The sequence below is a fragment of the Ricinus communis genome, chromosome 9, assembly GCF_019578655.1.
Source record: "Ricinus communis isolate WT05 ecotype wild-type chromosome 9, ASM1957865v1, whole genome shotgun sequence".
NCBI classification, from domain to species: Eukaryota; Viridiplantae; Streptophyta; class Magnoliopsida; order Malpighiales; family Euphorbiaceae; genus Ricinus; species Ricinus communis.
The window spans coordinates 414,500-435,100 of record NC_063264.1 but is presented as its reverse complement, the minus strand read 5'-3'; the positions used below and the strand labels follow the sequence as shown (position 1 = coordinate 435,100).

The window sequence follows — 20,601 nt, the reverse complement described above, 5'->3', positions numbered from 1 at the left end:
AAAAATTTCCTCACTCATGCTTTTATACATATTATAGATATATAAATATATCAAAATAATACAAGAGTAAAATTTATTATCTTTTGAAATGGGTTGTTACAATTAATGCTGGAAAGGAACAAATGTACATTGAATTGAAGTTATGAAATGAAGAGGCTGTAATCAGTAATTGAAACATTATAAGCGATTGAGCGAATGAAGGAGAAATTGAAGGGCAAAGGGGAGAGATGGATATGCGAATGTGAGGATGGCATTCAGTGAGGTGGCAATATATAAGTGGCTGGTTGAGGATAGTTGGATCTGGATTTCAGGGTGCGGATGCGGACCATGCTCCTGTCCTGTCCTGAGATATTTTAATAATAATAACAATAGAATAATGAAATAGTCCGAAGACAGTAATGTTGGGCTCACCGCATGAGATTAAATTGGACAACTTCAATTATGATTTGAGGATACATACATTATAATAATGTGTAGGGGTTGATTTGATTTAGATTAGAGAAGAAATTGTATTATGACTAATGGACCCACAACAGCCAGTTTAAAGAGACAAGTTTGTGTGTATTTTCCTTTTTTATGGCTCAAGGACGAAGCTTCCCCTGCTTCCATCCACACACACATTCACCTGTTAGCTGCTTTTTGATATTGCCTTTGCTCCTCTCTCAACCACTAAATAATAAATTAAATTATGTTTTGTTTTGTTTTAGGGTTTACAAATTTCGCATAATCACTGCACATACTAATTGAACTGCTTTTAAAACCCTATATTCTTTTTTTAATTACAATTTTTTTCTTACAAAAAAAAAAAACATAATTACCCAACTAAATTTAAAACATATATAGAAAAGAAGAACATAATAATAATAATAATTATATAGATATTGCGGGCATGGCATGGACAATTGGTGATGGGCATCTATGATCTCTTCCAGTTGAGATAATTAAGCAGGTCAAACCGTCCCCACTATGGGCGGTTCATCATTTACAAAACACAAGCAACTCTTTTATGAATTTACCGTATTATTTAATTTGATCTTCCCTTGGATAAAGTTCCGTTTATATTAATTTATCAACCCTTGTCTCTGTTCCTTAGCATGTGAGTTTGTAAACCAAAAGGAGCAGCATATGCCTGTGAATGGGGGGATGAACTGCTCAGACATTGTTATAACACATACCATTAATTAACTCCGCTTTCAGGGTAAACCTTATGTATATATATATATATATATTGCATGTTTCAGCACTTCAAGAAACCGTTCTTTTCCTTTGGGTTCAAAGAAACAAGCTTCATTTCACCCTTTGTTTTAACACACACCACATTTACAAAGAACAGAACACGCACTGTCCCCGAGATCATTTATCTAAAATATCCACAAAGCAATTAACGTTATTCCCTGTAATTGAGTGAATGTCGATGTCATTGTCAACCCATGAATATAATATATAATGGGTTCCCTCGAGTTGAGCGTCTGATATTTTGCAGTGTGTGTATTAATTAATTAATTAGCATATCCGAATTCATTGTTCTCTCAAGTTGTGGAAAGCTATGAGTAAGGATTAGTCCGTGGGAATGGAACAGTAGTACGCAAAACAGAAACAGATGGATGGATCCTGTACTATGTTATGTGGACTTACCCTGCAATGGCCATGTATATAATATAACGTAGGTGCAGTAAAAGTAGGAGTAGATCCAAAACTGATGAAAAATGAGAAAAAATAAAAAAAAACAGAGGATGGGGAAATGGGACCTCTATGTGTGTATACGTATGTTAATGGAGAGTTAAAAGAAGGCAATACGTACGTTAGGTTAGGTTAGGTTAGGTTATGTCATGATGAGGAGTTACTAAGTAAGGTGCGTCCTTTTAGAGGTCACATTAACTTTCTCAAAAATAAATAAAAGAAAGAAAGAAAAGTAAAGGCGTTCACGTGTTTGTGGGCATGCTCCATGTGCAGTCGGCGATGGAGTGGAGTTTTTAAGATAACAAAAACAAAGGCGCGATGTTCCTCTCTCAAGGCTCATCTCACGGATCTTGCCTCTTTCTCTTTCTCTTTCTGCTTCCTCTTCCCTTCCTCTCTCTTTTTTCTATGTACATATAAATACCACCCCCTCCTTCCCCTTTCTTTCTGTTCCAAGTCCAAGTCTAGCCTTGAGAGAATTCATATGTACTATTGTTAGCGCAGATTCATTTGGCTTTCTCTGTCTCTGTTTCTGTATATACCAAAGAAGAAAAAGAAAATTAAGCAAAACACCTGATTATCTACTACCGCCAGAATCAATACAGAATGACCTCTTGGAAAAAGACCATCACTTCCCCTTTCAAGAAAGCTTGCACTTTCTTCAATCATCAGCAACCCACCAGAGATCATAACAAGTCCCAGTTGCCAGGTACGTATACAATATAATAGGCTCACGTAATTCATCATCTCAGGAACGCCCATCTCTATACTTGCTTATTATGAATTTTGCAGGAAATGAAAACCGTGCGATGGATCTGCATGGCGAGGTGATGGCATGCGGCTACGAGGATGTTCAAGTCATGTGGTCCATTCTTGATAAGTCCAAGTCCACCAACTGCAATTTCACTTCTTCCTGATGCTCTCCTCCCACTTAATTTCACATTTTCACATCCTAATTTGGTTCATTAATTCGCACGGATCTGCGTCTGCCCTCTCTCTCTCTCTCTATAGATATATATATATATATATATATATATATATATATATATATATATATATATATGATCTCTTGTAGATATAAACAAATCCCTTCACCCCTACCCCCTCCCCAACCAAAAGAATTAGATTATTTAGGACCCTTTCAATTGTTTTCAAGCCCCTTCAGCTTGAGAAGATCTGATGCAGTGGCTCTTTTCTTTTTCCTTTAGATATATATGTTCTCATTCGATTTAATATAGGGAATCCCTATGATGAAATGATACATCATGGTGAGATTTTTTTAATGAGAATTTTTAGATATATACTTTTTCTTCTTTCTGCAATGGCAGGTGCTTTCACCTTTCGTAAAAAATTATTAACTCTTAGTTAATTTCTGTGATTATTAATGAAGGATCATTAGGCATCTAGACGTTTTGAAATTGGAGAGATTTGAATCTCGATGTGTATCATTTTATAGAAGCATCAATTATTTGCCTACAGTCGACCAAAATATGTATATATATAGACAATAAATGAGTATGCAACCCAATTTACTTTACCTTGCATATTAGTCATTGGCCGCCTTTTACCCACATAATACACTTACAAATTGTTTCATCACTTTACAGACTAAGTTCCAAGTTTAATAAATCATAACTAATTACAGTCTTATGATATATATGAAACCGGAATTGTGTGCGCTAAATGAATAACAGACGAACAAAATGCAAACAAACACTCATAAGTCATAATCAAATAAAAATGTTAACTTCATTAAAATAAAACATACAAAGATGTAAATCTTTTATAAAATGTGCATTGAAAAGTTTTAACATTTGTGTCCTAATTTAGTAAAAGTCAAATACAACTGAGTTGCAAATATGGAGCTTCATAAATATGCGTGAAATTCAAGGGGTTTCATATCTCTTGAGATTTCTGAAAACACAAAGAAAATGAGTAGCAGTCACAAGTAATGAAGAAAACTAGAAGTTTGTATAAATATAGACTGGTTTTTGTGATGTAACTGGTCGCCATTACAGAAGAGTCACTTGCGAACTCCGTTTTCTAGAATTCAGTTCAGTTTTATATACGTGAGCTCGGCCCATTGCATCTTTTGTAAGACAAGATTAAAGGGGAAGAAAACCCAAGCAGACCTGCATACCTTTAACAAATAAAGAACTTGCAAATTGAGTGTCAATTGTCTAATTAGATAGCTGGAAATTTTAACTGCACTGTTCATCATGGATGAATATGACTCTACAGAGACAATAAAGGGATCAGAAGGGAAGCCCATATTCTACTTTTCTGATAAACTTCTCCCCATCATGTTTTAATATTGAGAACGCAGGATGAAAGATGGTATTATTCAACTTCAGCAGTTTCCTACAGGTTAACATACTTGCCAGGTTAACGTAATATGAAGTGCAAATACAATTCTAGCGGATGCATTGCATAGCATGAGACAGTAAAAAGAAATACAATATGCCAACATGCTGCTGCTTCATCCATGCAGCTATAAGATTAACCGCTTTGAACCTTTTCCCCCAAGTCACTTTAGCCACATAACAGATATGCAAATAACATAAGCTATCTCATTATATTTCCAATCAACTCCAAAACTTTTCTTAAGGATTGATTAAAAGCCCCACTATTCTTTATCATTCACCTCACATTCCTGTCTTCCCTTGCTTCAAGAGCTTCAACTTCCTCATTCGATAGGAGATCAACAATAGGCTCATATACATCCCACTCCTTTCGTTTCCTAATATCAAAGACACCATCTATGAGTATTCTGTTTGTAGAACTATATGGACATGTGAAACACAGACAAATTCTGGGATGCAACAAAAGTGGAACCAAATTACATCGCCTCAAGAAAATTGATACCATGCCATCTAATGTTTCATAATTAAGGAAGAATGGGACCACATCTTTGTGAGCACTGTATTGGCGTCGCACAAGTACGGAGCTTTTTTCTTGAGATTGAGGGATGGTTTACAGAAAGAGACCAAGAGATCTGCAAATAAAGATATGCAGACGGTATTGATGGGAATAGGTTAAGAGATAACAGGTGTGTGACGCATTTTTTTAACACAAACAATGCCATAATGGTCTTACTGATGGAAAAGCTTTGGTTATCAAAACTTCCTTCTCCTGCTTTTGGGAGATGATAATAAATTAGCATGCCAATACAGTAGTTAAGTTTTACAGCTCCCTGGAAACAGGTAATATTTCAACTCGCGGAAAATCAAAACATACCTAATCATGCTGTATCTATTACTGAATAACTTCATCAAATCTGATGCAGTACCCCCGGCTTTACTGTAAGAGAGAGAGGTAATTCGAGTTATATAAAAAATGCAGTTAAGAATCCAGGTCTGTTGATGTTAAACAGAGCCTTTAGCAACAAGAAGAAATGAAGGATAGTAAGAACTTACCTGGCAGGGATGTATTCAAAGCCCCTGCGGCCCTTTTTAGTTAATCTGCTTTCTCTTGCAGTAGCTACACTTTGAGTTGCAATCTAGCATACACACAAAAATCATAAGGAGGTAGGATGTGAACCAAGGAACTGGGTGGTATAGCCTAGGATTAACATAAAGCAAGCAAAAAGCAAAAGCATAGTAGTATATGAAAATTGAAGCCAAACCTCATAAAGTTGTTCCCTAATTGCAAAGGCAACTGCAGGCTGGAAAAGAGAAAGCAAAGTTGACGTTAAATGAACAAAAAACAGACTCATGACTCGTAGATATAGGTAAAAGAAAGACGTAGAGGAATGTGTTAGGTTTGCTTACTGCAACTTCAGGGTCTTGAATACCCAAATCTTTGCAAAAGGTTGTAGCGAAGTCTTCAGGGTCACTGTCAAAGTTGTTCAAGTCCTGAAATTGAGGATGCACAGAGGCATTCAAGTCAAGACATTGCAAAAGAGAGAGAGAGAGAGAGAGTTAGGCGAAGATAGGAAGAGGAGAGTTGTACCCACAAAAACTGATCTTTGATAAGAGTGCGATTGACCCGAAGATCAAGCTGAGAAGAAGGAAGCGATATAAGCTTTGGAATAAGTAAGCAGGAAAAGAGAAAGGAAAGACAGAAGAGAAGAGGACACCTTGATTGGAACAAATTTCTCGCCAGTGAACATATCTTGGCCTTCGTAGGATCGAAACTCACTCAACTGTGTCTAAAAGCATTAAAAAAAAAAAAGTTATTAATGAGGATTAAATAGATATTAAAATTTAAAAAAAAAATGAGAAGAACAAAATAAAACCTGAATAGACTGAGCAATCTGCATAACGAAAGCAGGAGGGAGCTTCAAGTCTTTGGCAGTCCTTTTAGCGAAAACCACGACTTCTGAGTCCGGATCTAATAATAAGAATAATGTAAATTAATAATTGAAACAATGAATTAAATAATTAAGTAAAAACGAAAAACATTAGATACCAGAAGGATTCCAGGTGAAAGCATCTTTAAAGCGGTGGCCGTCAATTTCTATGTCCAAACGAATGGGTACCAAGTTCTGAGCAGTTGGCCTTTTGGGGAGAACAAACATTGTGGGTTGCTCTCAGTTACATCTAGTATAATCATAAACAGAGCAACAAGGACGAAACATAATAATAATAATAATAATAATAATAAAGAAACTCACATCCTGAACTTGACGGGTAATTTTGAAGACGACGTCGATGGCAGCCCTTTCATCTTTACTAATTTAATTTGCGGTCTCTTCTCAACTCGAGGATGAACTTGTTTCCTGTCGTCTGTTCGTTATTCTTGCTTCTGTTCGTTCTTGGGCTGGGCCTATTAGGTTGTTGTCTTGCTTTTTTCTATTTGTAGGGCCCAAGGGAGTGTGTTGCTTCTAAGGAATATCTCCCACTACCCTCCAATCTCCTTCCTCACCTAAACTCTTTCAAAGTGAACGCCACCCGCATTCAGCCCTTTTTCATATGTATTCCTTTTTAATAAATTTTTAGTTGAATAAAACTGAATACTTTTTTACTACTTTAGGATGAAATTTTTATCAATTCAATTGGATTAGTAATGAATTATTGTAGTGCAAGTTTATCTCTGGATGTCTTTGTATATTAGTTATTTTCCTTTTTGGAAAACTGTAAATATAATTAAACCGGAAAATCCTTGCAAAAAAGAGCAGGGGCAGGATTAGCCACCCATGCAAAGGACAGACTTCCAGAAATATGATTCCTTGCCAACCAGATGGCAGCAGCATTCTTAGATTTAGTAAAGAAAGTAAATTCTAACCCTATATGCCCACAAGTCTTTCCTTTGTCTTGCTTAGACAACAAAGTACTCAACCTCCCAAGGAACTAAACAAAAAGAGTTGATAATAATAATGCTAACCAAGTACAGTACAGGCAATCAGCAAAAACAACAAAACTACACAAGTAAATTTCAGAAGCATAGCGGAAAGCAGCAATCACAGCGCCTAACTTGGACAAAGAATCCACAGAACATGTAATACCATCAATAACAGATTTTAAATTTATGGTTTTGGCTAAATCATGGAGATAAAGTTTCTCCTTCTAAATCAGAAGTATGGTACATAGAATTCTTTTATTAATTGTTATAATAAGAATTCCAAAAGGAAAAATAAAATAATTTACTTGTGCAAATGCAGATGTACTCATATGCTGTTGTCTACTAGTAAATATATGGAGAGTAATATCCAAAAGTGGTTGTACTTAATCAAGCTATTGCGAAAATTAAAAAAGTTAAAAGAAATAAAATCATTATTGGGTTGGGCCTGCCTGAGTGTGCAGTTTCTCGAAAGGTGTTGGATCAAGTTGAGACACGAGGGAGAAAGAAATAGTCGGACTTGCGGCTGTCCATGCAGCAACGTGTTCCTACATGAACCAAAAACACTTGCCCTGCCAAAATCCCTAAAACAGAAATTTCCATCATTCCTCAAACCTCAGGCCTGCAGCGGATCGTAGAACCAGTGATATGTCTCTTCCACGACCAACCATCTTTGAGGCTGCTGCTGCTTCTGCTAATGCTACTAGCTCTTCCTCTTGGAACAACAATAACAAGGACACCCTCCTTTCGCACCACAAGAGCAAACTAGGTTACCTAGCTAGTTGCTTTAATGGCTCATGCTATTTTTATTTAATCCATTTATGATTTCATCTCTCTCTGGACTTACTCATCCAGTAGTACTTCTAAATTATTTTCCAGAAGAAAGCGATGAAGATCTTTTCACAGTGCCTGATGTGGAAACTCGACCACCTGCCTCCTCTGTTGTCAATCCTACTACTGCTACCATCAACAAGAGTCCTCAGGTTCTACCCGAGAAGCGCCGAAGAGGACGGAATCCTGTTGATAAGGAGTATAGAAGGCTTAAAAGGTACTTTATTTTATACACAAGGCAGCAGATCACCCTTCAAATTGCTAGCAACTAGCAACTAATTATATTGTTACTTCCAATACCAACAATTACTGTATCACTTTTTTTTTTTTTTTCTTTTCCTGTGGAAGCTTAATTTGCTGATTTACTTATATTCTATCACTCCTTAGATTTACGATAAAATAAATTCACGACGACAACAATAATAATAAATCTGTGGTAATTGATGACAATAAAAAAAATTCAAAATAAAATATTGCGTTAATTTGATTTTAATTTAATGATATGATACTTTTCTTCTGGCCTCAGGTTGCTGCGGAATAGAGTTTCTGCCCAGCAAGCCCGAGAAAGAAAAAAGGTCTATGTAAATGACTTAGAATCGAGGGCCAAAGAGTTGCAAGATAACAACTCAAAATTGGAGGAGAAAATTTCTACTTTAATCAATGAGAACGCGATGCTCCGGAAGGTGGTGATTTTTACTCTATTATTAAAAATAAATATACATATGTCAATTATTTTCGGTTTAGAGAAGAATTTTCCATGATCTGTTTACATTAATCGGTGAATATAGCCTTGAATCATGCTAAATTGCTAATTGATTTTTCCCCCCTTCAGGTACTTATGAATACAAGGCCGAAAGTGGATCAAAGTATTGATGCAAAACATGATCAGTTGGGGAACAGTTGACATGCATGACCACGGTGTCCTCTCTGCTTATCAGGTTAATAACAAACCAGAAATACTTCCTTATGATCATCAGGCTGAAAGCCAGTTTATTGCCTGCCTGTGTTCCTAGTTTTTATTGCCAACTATCTCAGAAATGTCTGCTATCTCTAGAGGAGTACATGTTTTCATTAGACATACAAATTTAGCAAGCCAAATTATTTTCTAGCAGCCAGCCAGCTAAACATATGTGTACATGCGTTCAGCCCTTCATTTGTAAACTCGCATTCTGCATATTATTACACGAGTTTACTTTGTTTTGTAGTTGTTTATGCATATAGAAAATGCCAAAATCAGGCATGCATACGTAGAACACGAATATAGCACAGAAATATGAAAATTGAAGGTTTGGGTTTGTCTTAATTTTGTTCATATCAGAAGGTATACATCGCTTTATACGGTTATGGTTGAGGTCATGCCCTCCTTTGGTCTTGGTAAGCTTTGCAGTAGCTGAGTCTATGATCTCTATGAAATTGAGCTTAACAAGTAGCCAAAAGAGAAGTGGAGAGAGATATAATGCAATAGGTGTCTCGCTGTGAAACAACTCAATCACCCCACCTTTTGCATATTGGTTTTGCTGTTGCAATATTTAATTAATGAGTTTTTTTTTTTCCAATAGATGTGGTGTATATACAATAAATAGAAAATTATATATGTATTATAAGTGTTTTATTTTGATATTAGATGATTAACTTTGATATTAAATGATTAATTTATAATTTATTATTTAAAACTAACGAATACATATAATTTTAATATATGAACTATAAAAAATTGACATTGAATACAGTAAAATGATAAAAAGTGAAATAAGATCATATCAAACCCGCACAATCTATACGAGAATAAAAGAAAACAAGTTACAGCATAGCTAAATTATAATTCAGTGAGTTGCTCAAATCCACATAAACTAGAAGAATACATTCTCAACCCCTCTGGATTCCCTAGAGAATAAATACGTGAAGCTGACAAAATTGTTTCTTGAATGCTTAGTCCAATGACAGAAACACCCAGCTTACACTTAAACTCGCAAATCCCTAAGTTGATGTTGTATTTGGTCTCCTTGCTTCGTACCCATTTATTACTCCTAGCTTTTTTTGTATTTATAGGCCTCCAGACAAATTTCTCTACCATGTTTAAGTATATTTCAGTTCGTACTGAATTTTTAGAAATATATTATCAAATTAAGTCCGTCCAAGTACAGAAAGTTATTTCCAAGTCTATCAACTAATAATTATTTAATTCTTTTCCGGGTCTCCTGTGTGAGAAACGTAAAAATGTTGGTTATTATTGATCTATGATGATGTACATTAGTATTCTGAGGTTACATGTGAGGTTTGTATTCTGTTATATACAAGCTTGTGATTATAACAGTCCTATTGCTATCTCTGTTTATTTCCAACGTTCCTTTCTAACTTTGGAAGAGGTAGAAGTGACCTTTCTTCCATAGGGAAGAAAGGTTGCTCCTTTTCCCTGATTTTAGGCCTGTGATGATCAGAACTAAGGCATTGACCAATAGTCAAAGACTGTTGGTTCTTACTAACAGTTCTTGACTGTTGGTCCTTGCTAACTTGGGTTTGTTCTGGTTCCTCAACACTCCCCCTCAAGGTGGGTTCGAATAAGTTGATGGAACCCATCTTGCTAAGGAGGTTTTGATGATTTGATTTATCTAGGGCCTTTGTAAAGATATCTGCCAGTTGCTCATGGCTTCTGATGAATGGCGTTTCAATTTCCCCAGACTGGACTTTTTTTCTTATGAAGTGACAATCCACTTCAATATGTTTGGTTCGTTCATGAAAGACAGGATTTGATGCAATGTGTCTGGCTGCTTGATTATCGCAGTACATTTTCATTGGGTTTTTGCATCCTACTTTCATGTCGGTAAGCACTTGTTTGATCCAGATGAGTTCGCTAGCTGTTGACGCCATTGCTCTATATTCTGCTTCTGCACTCGATCTTACTTGCCATGATTTGCTTTTGCTTTTCCAAGCTACTAAGTTTCCTCCCACGAAGATGCAAAACCCAGAGGTTGATTTTCTATCACAGCTTCCAGCCCAATCTGCATCAGAGAAACCAATTATAGTGTTAGCATCATTATTATTTTTCATCCATATACCTTGACCTGGAGTGCCTTTGAGATATCTGAGGATTCTGTCGATGGCGTCCAGATAACAGGTGCGCGGGGCATGCATAAACTGGCTTACCATACTTACAGCATAGGCAATATTGGGTCTAGTGACGGTTAGATATATCAATTTTCCTACTAGACGCTGATAACTTCCTATGTTGTCTAAAGGTTCCCCATCTTCTAAATTTAGTTTGTTTTTAGTCTCTATTGGGGTATTTGTAGGTTTTACTCCTATTTTTCCTGTTTCTTTTAATAGATCAAGGACATATTTTCTTTGAGACAGAAATAAGCCTTTATGTGATTTGACGATTTCTATCCCCAAAAAGTATGATAGTTGACCTAAATTTTTGATATCAAATTCGCCTTTTAGATTTAGCTTTACCTTTTCAATTTCTTCATTATTATTACCAGTTATGATAATATCATCGACATAAACCAGAATAATAATAGTGGATGTGTGGGTGTGTTTTACAAACATAGACGAATCCGAAGCACACTTATGAAAATTAATTTTTAATAAAAAATGACTTAGCTTGGCGGACCATGCTAATTGTGGTGCAAACTCTGCATTTCAGGAGAACCGACAGCTTTGTCCAGTAATCTAGTTTAAATTTAATTAGACTTTTAGAGGAAAATGATAGTTATAATTGATAATAACTATAGTAGAAAAGAAAAAAAAAAAAAAAAGAAGATAACCCACCTAAACGGGTTTAAGTGTGGGTTCTGATACAATTCATCTTAGTTGTAAAATAATGCGAAACTATTTGTTTTTAATGCGTGCAAGAGCAATTGACTTATCTAAACATAGGGCAAACAACAATTAACATGCAGAAATGGAAAGAAAAGACCTCTATAATATAACCCTCAATCATGGAATCCTATTTAGAGTAATCCCGAGCTTGCACCGATTCTACACAAGATCCATGAAGTTTGCAGTGGCAGTCGTGGAACGAGAAAGGTGAAAGCTGATAAAGGACAATTGCTTGCCACAAATCCTAACTTCACTCCAACCCCATCACTGCTTTAAACCCACTTAATAGTCTATAATTTTTCATTGGTAGATAAACCGGATCTTTACCACCACCACCAACTTCAGTCGCTCCCTTCAAATTACAAATTAATAAAACTATAGAAATTGACGAACCCTATTGAAACAGAGATCATGTATATGATATGGCATACAAACATCTAAAAATCCCATCCTCCAAAACGATTCATGCAAAATCAATAGATGAATTGAACATGAGTCCAGTGCTGCAGCAAATGTCAATTCACGACTACAATAGGAACATGAATAGTGAATATTGATTGAATAAAAGGTCAATTTGCCCCCTAAACTTGCATCAACGGGTCAAATAGTTCATGTTTAAATTTTTTCAGTAAATAGATGCACAACTTTTAACTTATAAATCAAATAACCCCCGTGTACGGGTCATACAAACACTGCTAAAAGCAAGTAGACCAAATATTTTAATAATTGAACCATATTTTTTAGAGTCTTTCTCTTCCATATGACCATCTTCTTCCTGAAAAAAAGGACCTTAATAGATAAAACCCGAAGCCACACACGAAAACGAAATTTGAAAAGGTAGTTTGCACTAACGCAACATTGAAATCCAAAAATCCAGTCTCCACTTCCATCATCGCCCTCATCTCCAACGTTGCTATCTTTTTTCTTTTTGCTTTTCCTTTTAGTTTTTCATCTCTTCCCCTTCTCTTATCTCCCAAGTCAGTGGTGATGTGTTTTTGTTTTTGGCCAAAAAAAAAAAAAAAAAAAAGCAAGGAGGATAAAGAAAATAGACTAGAGATCAAGAACTTTGTTTTGGAATTGGGAGATAAGGAATTGAGATTGGTGGTCAGGCGTGACTGCATAATAGATGGTTTGATGGCAGCCATGGTGGGTGAATTTAGTTTTGATGGAGGTCATGATGGATTTTGGATTTAGATTCACTGTCATCTCTATTCAGTTTTGTACTTGCTATTTCAGTTCGAATAAATTCAATTTTGATTTTGGGTTTGATTAGTTTATTTTTGATCTGTGGCGGTAGATTTTTAGTTTAACAAATCTTTTTTGTTTTTTGGAATGGCGCACTGACGGTGAATGGCAGAGGAAGCGATGGCAAGGATATAGGATGCTGATAAGAGCTACAGTGATGCTAACGGTGGTTACAGCGGATAGTAATAGTTGGTGATGGTTTTTTCTTTTGTATTTCAAATTTAGAAAGAAAATAATTAAATTAATGTAAAGAAGTAATCTGATTAGTTTAATTTATTATTACAAAAAGAGTTGCCCGCATAACATTTAATTGCCTGTAAAATGAAAATTTTAGACCTATTTGTTAAAAAGGTTAACAAACGGCTTATTAGGCCCTTGGCCCTTGGCCCTTAATACGAGTTCAAGAGATAAATTGACCGCTTATCCAATGTTACCATAGAGTGCAATCACATATCAAAGCATAAGATGTGACTCCACTTGTCAACTTTTGGAGCGGTCACCTTCAATATGTGATGTTGTAACAATATAACATCAGATTGACATAAATTAAATAATACCAAATACTATATGACGGATGAAAACAAGTCTAATTTATCATAAACCAGCACAAATAGGTCCCCAGATTACTCCAAAATCAAATCTTTTAGCATCTCTCCTCTCTCCAAGATTGTGACCGTTGATCTGCTTACTCGGGCCATAAAAAGATACTCCCACAGTGTTCATGACATAATTTCCCAAGTAGCATGCTAAAATTTGTCCTAACCTTTGTACTTATATTTTCCTAAAAACCATGTAATGATGAAGACACAATATGCGTAGTCTCCAATTAGTGTAATCTTTTGAATTTCAAATTAGATGTTTAATCTGTCTGTCTTTTAACTACGTAATAGTAGCCTTGTAATTCTGTTTTAAGTAAAAAAAAAAAAAAAAATAAGAAATCAGCTTCAGAAACGAAATCTAAAGGCACTGGAGCATATATAGAAAACACTGCAAAAACTTTTTGAAAGACATGGGTATATTCAGTGGGGAAAAAAGAACACAACTTATTAAAAGGACACGGGTATATGCAATATTCACATGGTGTAATATGCAATAGAGACCAGCAGACACTAGGCTTCAATTTGTGTGATCTTTTAAATATCAAACCAGGTTTAAATTTTGAAATTAGATGTCTAACATGCGGTTTGTCTTGTTCTTTTTAGCTATACGAGTGGCCTTGAAAATTCTGTTTTAAATAAGAAATGTATTTAGGTCCAAAGAGAATATCTGGGATGGGAATTCATTGTGCATAAAAGAGAAAAGATCTCTTAATGGACATTTTCCCCCCAACTACTGTTCATTATTTCACACCTCATTTTGAGAGTTCAGCAGATTGTATATAAAAGAGAAAAGATCCCTTCATGGACATTTTCCTCCCAACTACTGTTCATTATTGCACACCTCATTTTGAGAGTTCAGCACAAAGTTGCTTTCGGGGTGGTTCAAAGGCTAAGATGGCCCAAGAATTCTATTCATCGAGATGCAACAGTCCCTCAGTTATAGCTAACATTATATTCACATGATGCGCATGGAATACCTACTTGATAACATTTTTACTTGACTTGCAAGGAGACAGCGAGCTGCAACAATGATGGGAAAGCCATGTGCTTGACGACGACAGAAATCATCTGCAACATCCAAAGGCACACCATTAACATTTTGACAATGTAGAATTTTGAAGATGTGAGGAGAAATAGATACACCAGCGAAAATAAATTCAATTTCCATTGCATGTTAAACCAGCCTCTGTACCAAGCACCTTCCCCCAATTTTCAATTAAAGCAAAGGAAAGCAAGGCCATTCTTTGAACCAGTCAGTTTGTTAGAAACCATAGAACTATGAAGCAAAAAGAAAGAAGATAAGAAAATAATTTTTTCTTAGGGCAGTTTGGCATTGCCGATTCCTGCTTTTGGCACCAATTTATGAAGGAAACAGTGTTTGCTATGGTTCCCCAAAAGTTAGATTCCAAAAAAGCAGCTATAAATAATAATAATAATAAGTGGTAGCAGCAGCAGCAGTAGTAAAATAAGACAAAAACCAGCTACCACAGCACCGGCAGTTTGGCACTGCCGTGCAGTATCTTGCTTTTGAAAATTAAAGTTTTGATTATTTCTTATTTTTACTATTCCTGCTTTTGATACCAACTTGTGAAGAAAACAGGCTTTGCTCTGGTTCTCCAACAGTTAGATTCCGAAGAAGCAGCTACAAACAATAATAATAGTAGTAGCAGTAGTAGTAGAAGACAAGAACCAGCTACCACAGCACCGCCAAACTGCACTATAATGTCATAATCATCATGTGCACCTGATAGAAATGGTCCAAAAGTTGGGGAAATAAGCCAACAGTATCCTGAAATGTAACCACGTTAAAACATGACTTGAGCACATCACTAAATTGTGTACAATGTAACTATCATAAACTATATACATTGCCACTTTAGTATCCTTTCAGGTAAATAAATTGCTTCCAAAGAGCAATTAAGGCAGCTTACAATAAATCCTTTCTTCAAAAGTAAAATATTCTAAACAAAATTGTCCTGCAAATAATATTAATTTCTTTTACTTACAAAGTCAAAATACTTTTGCATTTTTTCTTTTTCTCACAAAAAATTATTTTCATCAAAGTTGTTATCTAGAACAAACTTCAAAAGACATTGAAAATCGCAAAGGTAAAATTTATAAATTCATGCATTAAAACAGAGAAACCAACATTCAAATTAGTTTCGAAAAAGATTGCAATTTCCATAACATAACAGTTTAAGAAATTCCAGTTTAGGCTTTAACCTGATAAGAAACAACATCACTCCTCCAAAGATGCACATCCCAGTATGGAGCCCCGTGCTGGCCTGCACATTGGTCTAGCTTCTTTCCAATTTAATGGTCTGACTATGGGATTGCAAACCCTCACCAAATCCAATCTCACAATGTCAAATCTCCCATTTCCTGCTTCTTCCCACTTGAGAACCTTTCCACCCAAAACAAATAATTCCTCTCTCAAAGTAGCAAATCCATAACCAAAGGCTTCCAGTGCCCTTGTGTGGTTGTGAAGAATGACTGAAGGAACTGCACCAACATTATACCATTCTCCTTTTTCAGAATCTCTTGTTTTAATCAAGCTTTCACCCCAGTCAACAACAGTATATACTTGACCATCACCCATGACCTGAACTGAGAATTGCATCGCCCTTGAGAAAGGCCAAATGTCCTTCACTATGCACCATGATTCCTTTGATGGCTCAAAAACTTGAGACGCATTCATGTCTGAAAGGCCTACCTGGTCACTCAATACGTGAAGTTTGCCTTTGTATGATAAACCTAAGCAATCCGTCTGTGGGTTCGGCATTGGTGGCAATTCGTCCCATCTGCAATTTCTGCTATGTCATAACCACAAAAGACAAATTTAACTGGTATAACACATAGGCTTGTACATGTATGTATACATATAGCATAGGGGGGAAAAGAAGGATAACATCACGACCATATCATCAATTTAAGTGTGATTTGGAAAATATATTAATGAAGTTCATAATTCTGAATAAAAGTCAATTTGAACCCCTAATTGATAAAAGTAAAAGAACTGGCCATAATTGTTAAAAATGCTAAAGTTTGGGAAACTTTTTGGATATCAGGCCAAATTATCTGTGAAGCACTAGATAAAGCATCAAACACACAGGTAAAGTCTACAAAATGCCATTAGAAATATTTAAGTAACTGCAAAAAAGATGTTTACTGAAATCTAAAGCATAATGCAGCTCTCACATACTTATCTAGCAGTGGATCATAAACCTCAGCAAGGGCAAGCCCTCTGGTGCAAGATAAGTTGCGTCCCCCAGCAACATAAACCTTACCGGAGATAACACTGCATGCAAAATGAGAACGCGGTGTTCGCATTCTTGCCATGCTTTTCCATTCTTTCTTAAATGGATCAAACTGCAACACCTGATCAGTTATCAAAGGCTTTTGATGAGGTAGTGAAGAATCATTGGGCATATAGGATCCACCAATCACTAGGAGCCGATTAGAAACACAAACACAAGAAAACCCGAAGTGTTGCCAACCAGCATAATCCTCTGAAGAATTTGGTAGAGGATGCCACCTATCAGCTTCAGGATCATAGGCCACCCACTGGTTCTTGGATTGTTCAGTAAGTACAAACAGCCAATTCCCACACCATCCTTCTCTAGATTTGTAGTGTCCATAGTCTAAGCTGCGAATTAAATTTCTCCACCTCTTTGAGACTGTTTCAAGCAGTCCATGGTGCCCATGGGACAACTTTGCTAGGCATCGCAAGGCCAGGTCATCTGGCAATCCAGGAATGATAGGCTGATGTATAGATTCCCTAAATAGCAAGTATTGACAAAAATGAAAATAAGTCTAAAATCATAGAAGTGTTAGAAAAGTCAAACAAGTCGTGAACAATACGTCTTAAGTAGCAGGTCATTAACAAAATCAAAGTCTTAAAAATCATTTTTTGGACAAGAAATGAGTAAACAACTACGATCTTGGAACATATGATTGGAATATACTTAAATCAAGGGTGTGTTTCTCTCCATTTTTATAAATTCAAGGGAAGACCCAAGTTAACAATGTCATATGAGATAAACCATGGATATCCATTGCAAATAGGTCTCAGGTAGGAAGGATGAAGATATACATTGAACAGCCCACTGAAGGAAGATGAAGACGAACCACCTAACAAGGATTATCCAATGACAATATCTAACTGAGATCCGGGCTTCATTGGATGATAGGAGACTTCCACATTCCAAGCATTTCCAAGGTACCTCCCTCCAAGAAATGACTAAGGTCGGCTGTGCAAGTTAAGACCTTTGATCAGGTATTTCTAATGGAGAACAAGTCGTGGTTATATGTCAGCTTAAGACAAAGAAGTGTATCTCTTACCCAACAGTTACATCTAACGATGACCCAAAAATTTTAGAACAGTGTTTCTCTTCACTACCAGCAGCCTTCTAAAATCTGCTGATTTAAGGTTCCAAAATCTAACTTGCATTTGAGATTTTTTTTTTTCCTTTCTTTTGCGCTTAATTAAATTCTATTCTTATAAACGAATTTGTACGTGGGTTTAAGTAATCTAATCATTCTTTTCATGAAGAATTTTTTATTATGCTGGTGAAGAATTGAGATATAGCATCAATATTTCGGTAGAGCTCTCTCCTTCCTACTAGTGTGTTCTGCGATCCATTAATATAAAATCATACTCCTCCCATTTTTATTCAATTTGGGGCAAGCCAAGCGCAAAGTGGGTTCTTGGAGAACAGTTATGTATTATTATCATGGTAAATTGATAATTTCGAATAAATGAGTCCAAAAAAGAAGATCTGGAATTCACCATCAGCAAAAGATGCAACTGACAGAGATTTGACAATAGTTACAAAATAAAAAAAAATAAAAACATTAGAAGGGAAAATAGATGCAGATAATGATTAAGAAAAAGATGGCGAGAAAATGTGTTCAATAAGAGTCATTCATATGGCTGAAGCACAAAACATGTCAAGTATTGCGTTGAGGAGTTTGAATCGTAATACGATCACGTACCTGATAGTCATTGTAATATCAGGTTAGGGAAAGAGAATTAGAGAAGACAAGCTATGGCCGTAGTTGCAACGATTCAGATATAAAGGAGAAAAGGTTAAGAAGGGGAAAAGAATCTGCGGAGAAACAGGCTTTGGGATTTCAATTTGTCGATTTCTCCACACTCGACCACAGAACCAGATATTTGCCGGCTCGCTAAAGCGAAATTAATAGGGAGAAGGGGCATTTTCGGCCCTAATGTTTAGATCGAGGAACGGATTAGCCTTTAATCTATTTTTTAGTTGTTTGAGCACCTCAATAAACGGAAAAGGTAAACTTCCGTTAGATAAAACAGACGTGAGAACATTTTTTATTATTATCAGAAACGGGACCTCCTATGGGGCCATGATATCACTTAAAAGATTATAAAATAATAATAATAAAACATCTATTAATTTTTTTTCTTTAGTTTATCCAATCAACTATTGACTTTTGTTATCTTCATAACCACCACCCCTCGCCATTATCATCTCCACATTCTTTTTCAAGAATTCTCCTCCATAAATACAAATTGCAGTGCAATGGTATGTTACTGCAATCTTATAAAATACTTCTGTTTTTTTATCCAAAAATATCAATGTAAACAAAACAACCCAAATCCAATTCCTTTGTTCCTTTTCCGACATCCACATTTCATCAACTACCACTACCTCTTTCATTTCTTAAAAACCAAATCCCTCGTTCTTGGTTTTTCATTTCTTCTTTGCTGGATAGCTTTCTGCACTTAATTCCTTTCTGGGTCCTTCTTTGGCCCGTGGTGGCTATAGTGATGTTGATGAAAAATTGAAACTGAGTTCGTTTTATAATTGAAAATGGATTCTTTTGGGTTCATTTTTGGCTGGCCGTGGCATATGGGTTTCTTCCAATCTTTGGCCTGAGAGAGCAACATTTGCTAGCAAATCAAAAGAAAGTCCAATCGCCGATAAAGCCATTTGGTTTTACCAAAAGATTTAATAGTATTCGTTAAAAAAGTCGCGGTTGATCAGATGCCGTGATAGTAGGATATTTACTGGTATAGCTAAAATGGATAGAGAAAAAGTTAATGAATACTGATATTGTTATAGTGCTGCTAACAAATCGTCGACACCACAAGCGTCTCCATCTCCAGCAGCACCGCAGCCATGAAAAGGAAGAATAGAGAGAGTATAAAAGGTTTATTATTTTGAAGATAGAGTTAGAAAGAGATAAAGATAGAAAGAATTTCGAAGAAAGAAAAACGTGAATTAAGGGGTATCTTTTAAAGTATTCTTTTACAAACTAAAATATAGTCATTAAGCGGATCCTATTAATCAGATAAACAATGATATATCATATATTTTAAACGATATTATAATTCAAGTTAAAGCTCTGTTAAAAGAAGGCTATAACAAAATAATAATAATAATGATTTGTCGATTATTTGATTAAAGAATTAGCTTAAGGGCATATTTGTATTTTGGGTTAAACATGAAAGGCTAAAATACACATTCTCCCAAATCAATAAATATAAATTTTAATTGCAATTAATAAAAGAACTAGTAATTAGTTTACATAATTATTTGTTCTAATAAAATGAAATAAGAAGTTTTTAGGATAGAATTAAGTTTTTAATTAAATATTTTAACTTATTATATGAAAGTTTTAAAAAATAACAGTCTACAATAATATGAACAATGCTTACTTTCTAAATTATCAAGACCACACACAACCACAACAGTGCAGAATGTATATTGAGATTTAAATAAAGAAAATAAATATTAAATTTAAATTATAATATTAAGTTTTTTTAGATTTTTTATATTTTAGTAAGAATTAAATAAAAAGTACATAATGCCTTACACTAAAAGCTAAAAAAAAAAAAATACAAATTTTGAAAATTAGTCAATGATGCCTTTTCATGGATTCACCTAAATAAGCCGCAGCTAAAGTTGCAAAAAATAAGAGCTTGAATATCATTTGTAAATAATTCAAGAAACATATAGCAAATAAAATAAAGTATCATGAAGTTTTAAAAATAGAAAAATAGACAATATCCTACTTATGCTTAATAAATAAATTAAAACACTTAAGAGTTTGAAACATAGAAAAATAATTATAAGTTTCTCAATAAGTAAAGAAACATTAATTAACAAGAATGTTG

At 35.2% G+C, this 20,601-nt stretch overlaps 4 protein-coding genes across 22 annotated transcripts; 2 read left to right on the top strand and 2 right to left on the bottom strand.

The window, feature by feature from the left end:
• Positions 1–1,904: 1,904 nt before the first annotated feature.
• LOC8262599 lies at positions 1,905–2,960 on the top strand. 3 transcript variants are annotated; one of them, XR_007217391.1, is made up of 3 exons: positions 1,905–2,386; positions 2,470–2,684; positions 2,719–2,960. XR_007217391.1 is itself a non-coding variant. In XM_002519300.4 (2 exons), exons 1-2 carry the CDS (start codon positions 2,284–2,286, stop codon positions 2,592–2,594), a joined length of 228 nt encoding a protein of 75 aa, XP_002519346.1. In that variant the 5' UTR covers positions 1,906–2,283; the 3' UTR covers positions 2,595–2,960. The 3 variants fall into 3 exon arrangements, 1 of the variants encoding a protein (XP_002519346.1); XR_007217390.1 differs by having other exon boundaries at positions 2,470–2,688; XM_002519300.4 differs by having other exon boundaries at positions 1,906–2,386; positions 2,470–2,960.
• Positions 2,961–3,981: 1,021 nt separating this feature from the next.
• On the bottom strand, positions 3,982–6,452 carry LOC8262600 (chromatin structure-remodeling complex protein BSH). Of its 2 annotated transcripts, XR_001535230.3 has the most exons (11): positions 6,293–6,452; positions 6,088–6,176; positions 5,915–6,009; positions 5,756–5,827; positions 5,629–5,676; positions 5,448–5,531; positions 5,303–5,341; positions 5,094–5,176; positions 4,915–4,977; positions 4,543–4,672; positions 3,982–4,417 (listed from the first exon to the last, which is right to left on the bottom strand). XR_001535230.3 is itself a non-coding variant. In XM_002519301.4 (10 exons), the coding sequence occupies exons 1-10, from the start codon at positions 6,343–6,345 to the stop codon at positions 4,318–4,320; spliced, it is 726 nt and encodes a 241-aa protein (XP_002519347.1). In that variant the 5' UTR covers positions 6,346–6,452; the 3' UTR covers positions 3,982–4,317. The 2 variants fall into 2 exon arrangements, 1 of the variants encoding a protein (XP_002519347.1); XM_002519301.4 differs by lacking the exon at positions 4,543–4,672.
• Positions 6,453–7,503: 1,051 nt separating this feature from the next.
• LOC8262601 (transcription factor HY5-like) lies at positions 7,504–13,140 on the top strand. 5 transcript variants are annotated; one of them, XM_015719237.3, is made up of 5 exons: positions 7,504–7,726; positions 7,837–8,005; positions 8,315–8,471; positions 8,621–8,726; positions 12,965–13,140. In XM_015719237.3, the coding sequence occupies exons 1-4, from the start codon at positions 7,606–7,608 to the stop codon at positions 8,690–8,692; spliced, it is 519 nt and encodes a 172-aa protein (XP_015574723.1). In that variant the 5' UTR covers positions 7,504–7,605; the 3' UTR covers positions 8,693–8,726; positions 12,965–13,140. The 5 variants fall into 5 exon arrangements, with proteins under 5 accessions (XP_015574723.1, XP_048234955.1, XP_002519348.1 ...); XM_048378998.1 differs by lacking the exon at positions 12,965–13,140 and adding an exon at positions 10,719–11,209; XM_002519302.4 differs by lacking the exon at positions 12,965–13,140 and adding an exon at positions 10,467–10,602.
• A 184-nt stretch (positions 13,141–13,324) lies between these two features.
• Positions 13,325–18,718, bottom strand: LOC8262602 (F-box/kelch-repeat protein At1g16250). 12 transcript variants are annotated; one of them, XM_048378994.1, is made up of 6 exons: positions 18,447–18,710; positions 16,654–17,229; positions 15,675–16,261; positions 15,196–15,240; positions 14,433–14,519; positions 13,325–13,755 (listed from the first exon to the last, which is right to left on the bottom strand). In XM_048378994.1, exons 1-3 carry the CDS (start codon positions 18,455–18,457, stop codon positions 15,691–15,693), a joined length of 1,158 nt encoding a protein of 385 aa, XP_048234951.1. In that variant the 5' UTR covers positions 18,458–18,710; the 3' UTR covers positions 13,325–13,755; positions 14,433–14,519; positions 15,196–15,240; positions 15,675–15,690. The 12 variants fall into 12 exon arrangements, with proteins under 12 accessions (XP_048234951.1, XP_048234948.1, XP_048234950.1 ...); XM_048378991.1 differs by having other exon boundaries at positions 15,037–15,240; positions 18,447–18,709; XM_048378993.1 differs by having other exon boundaries at positions 15,149–15,240; positions 18,447–18,709.
• Positions 18,719–20,601: the final 1,883 nt, after the last annotated feature.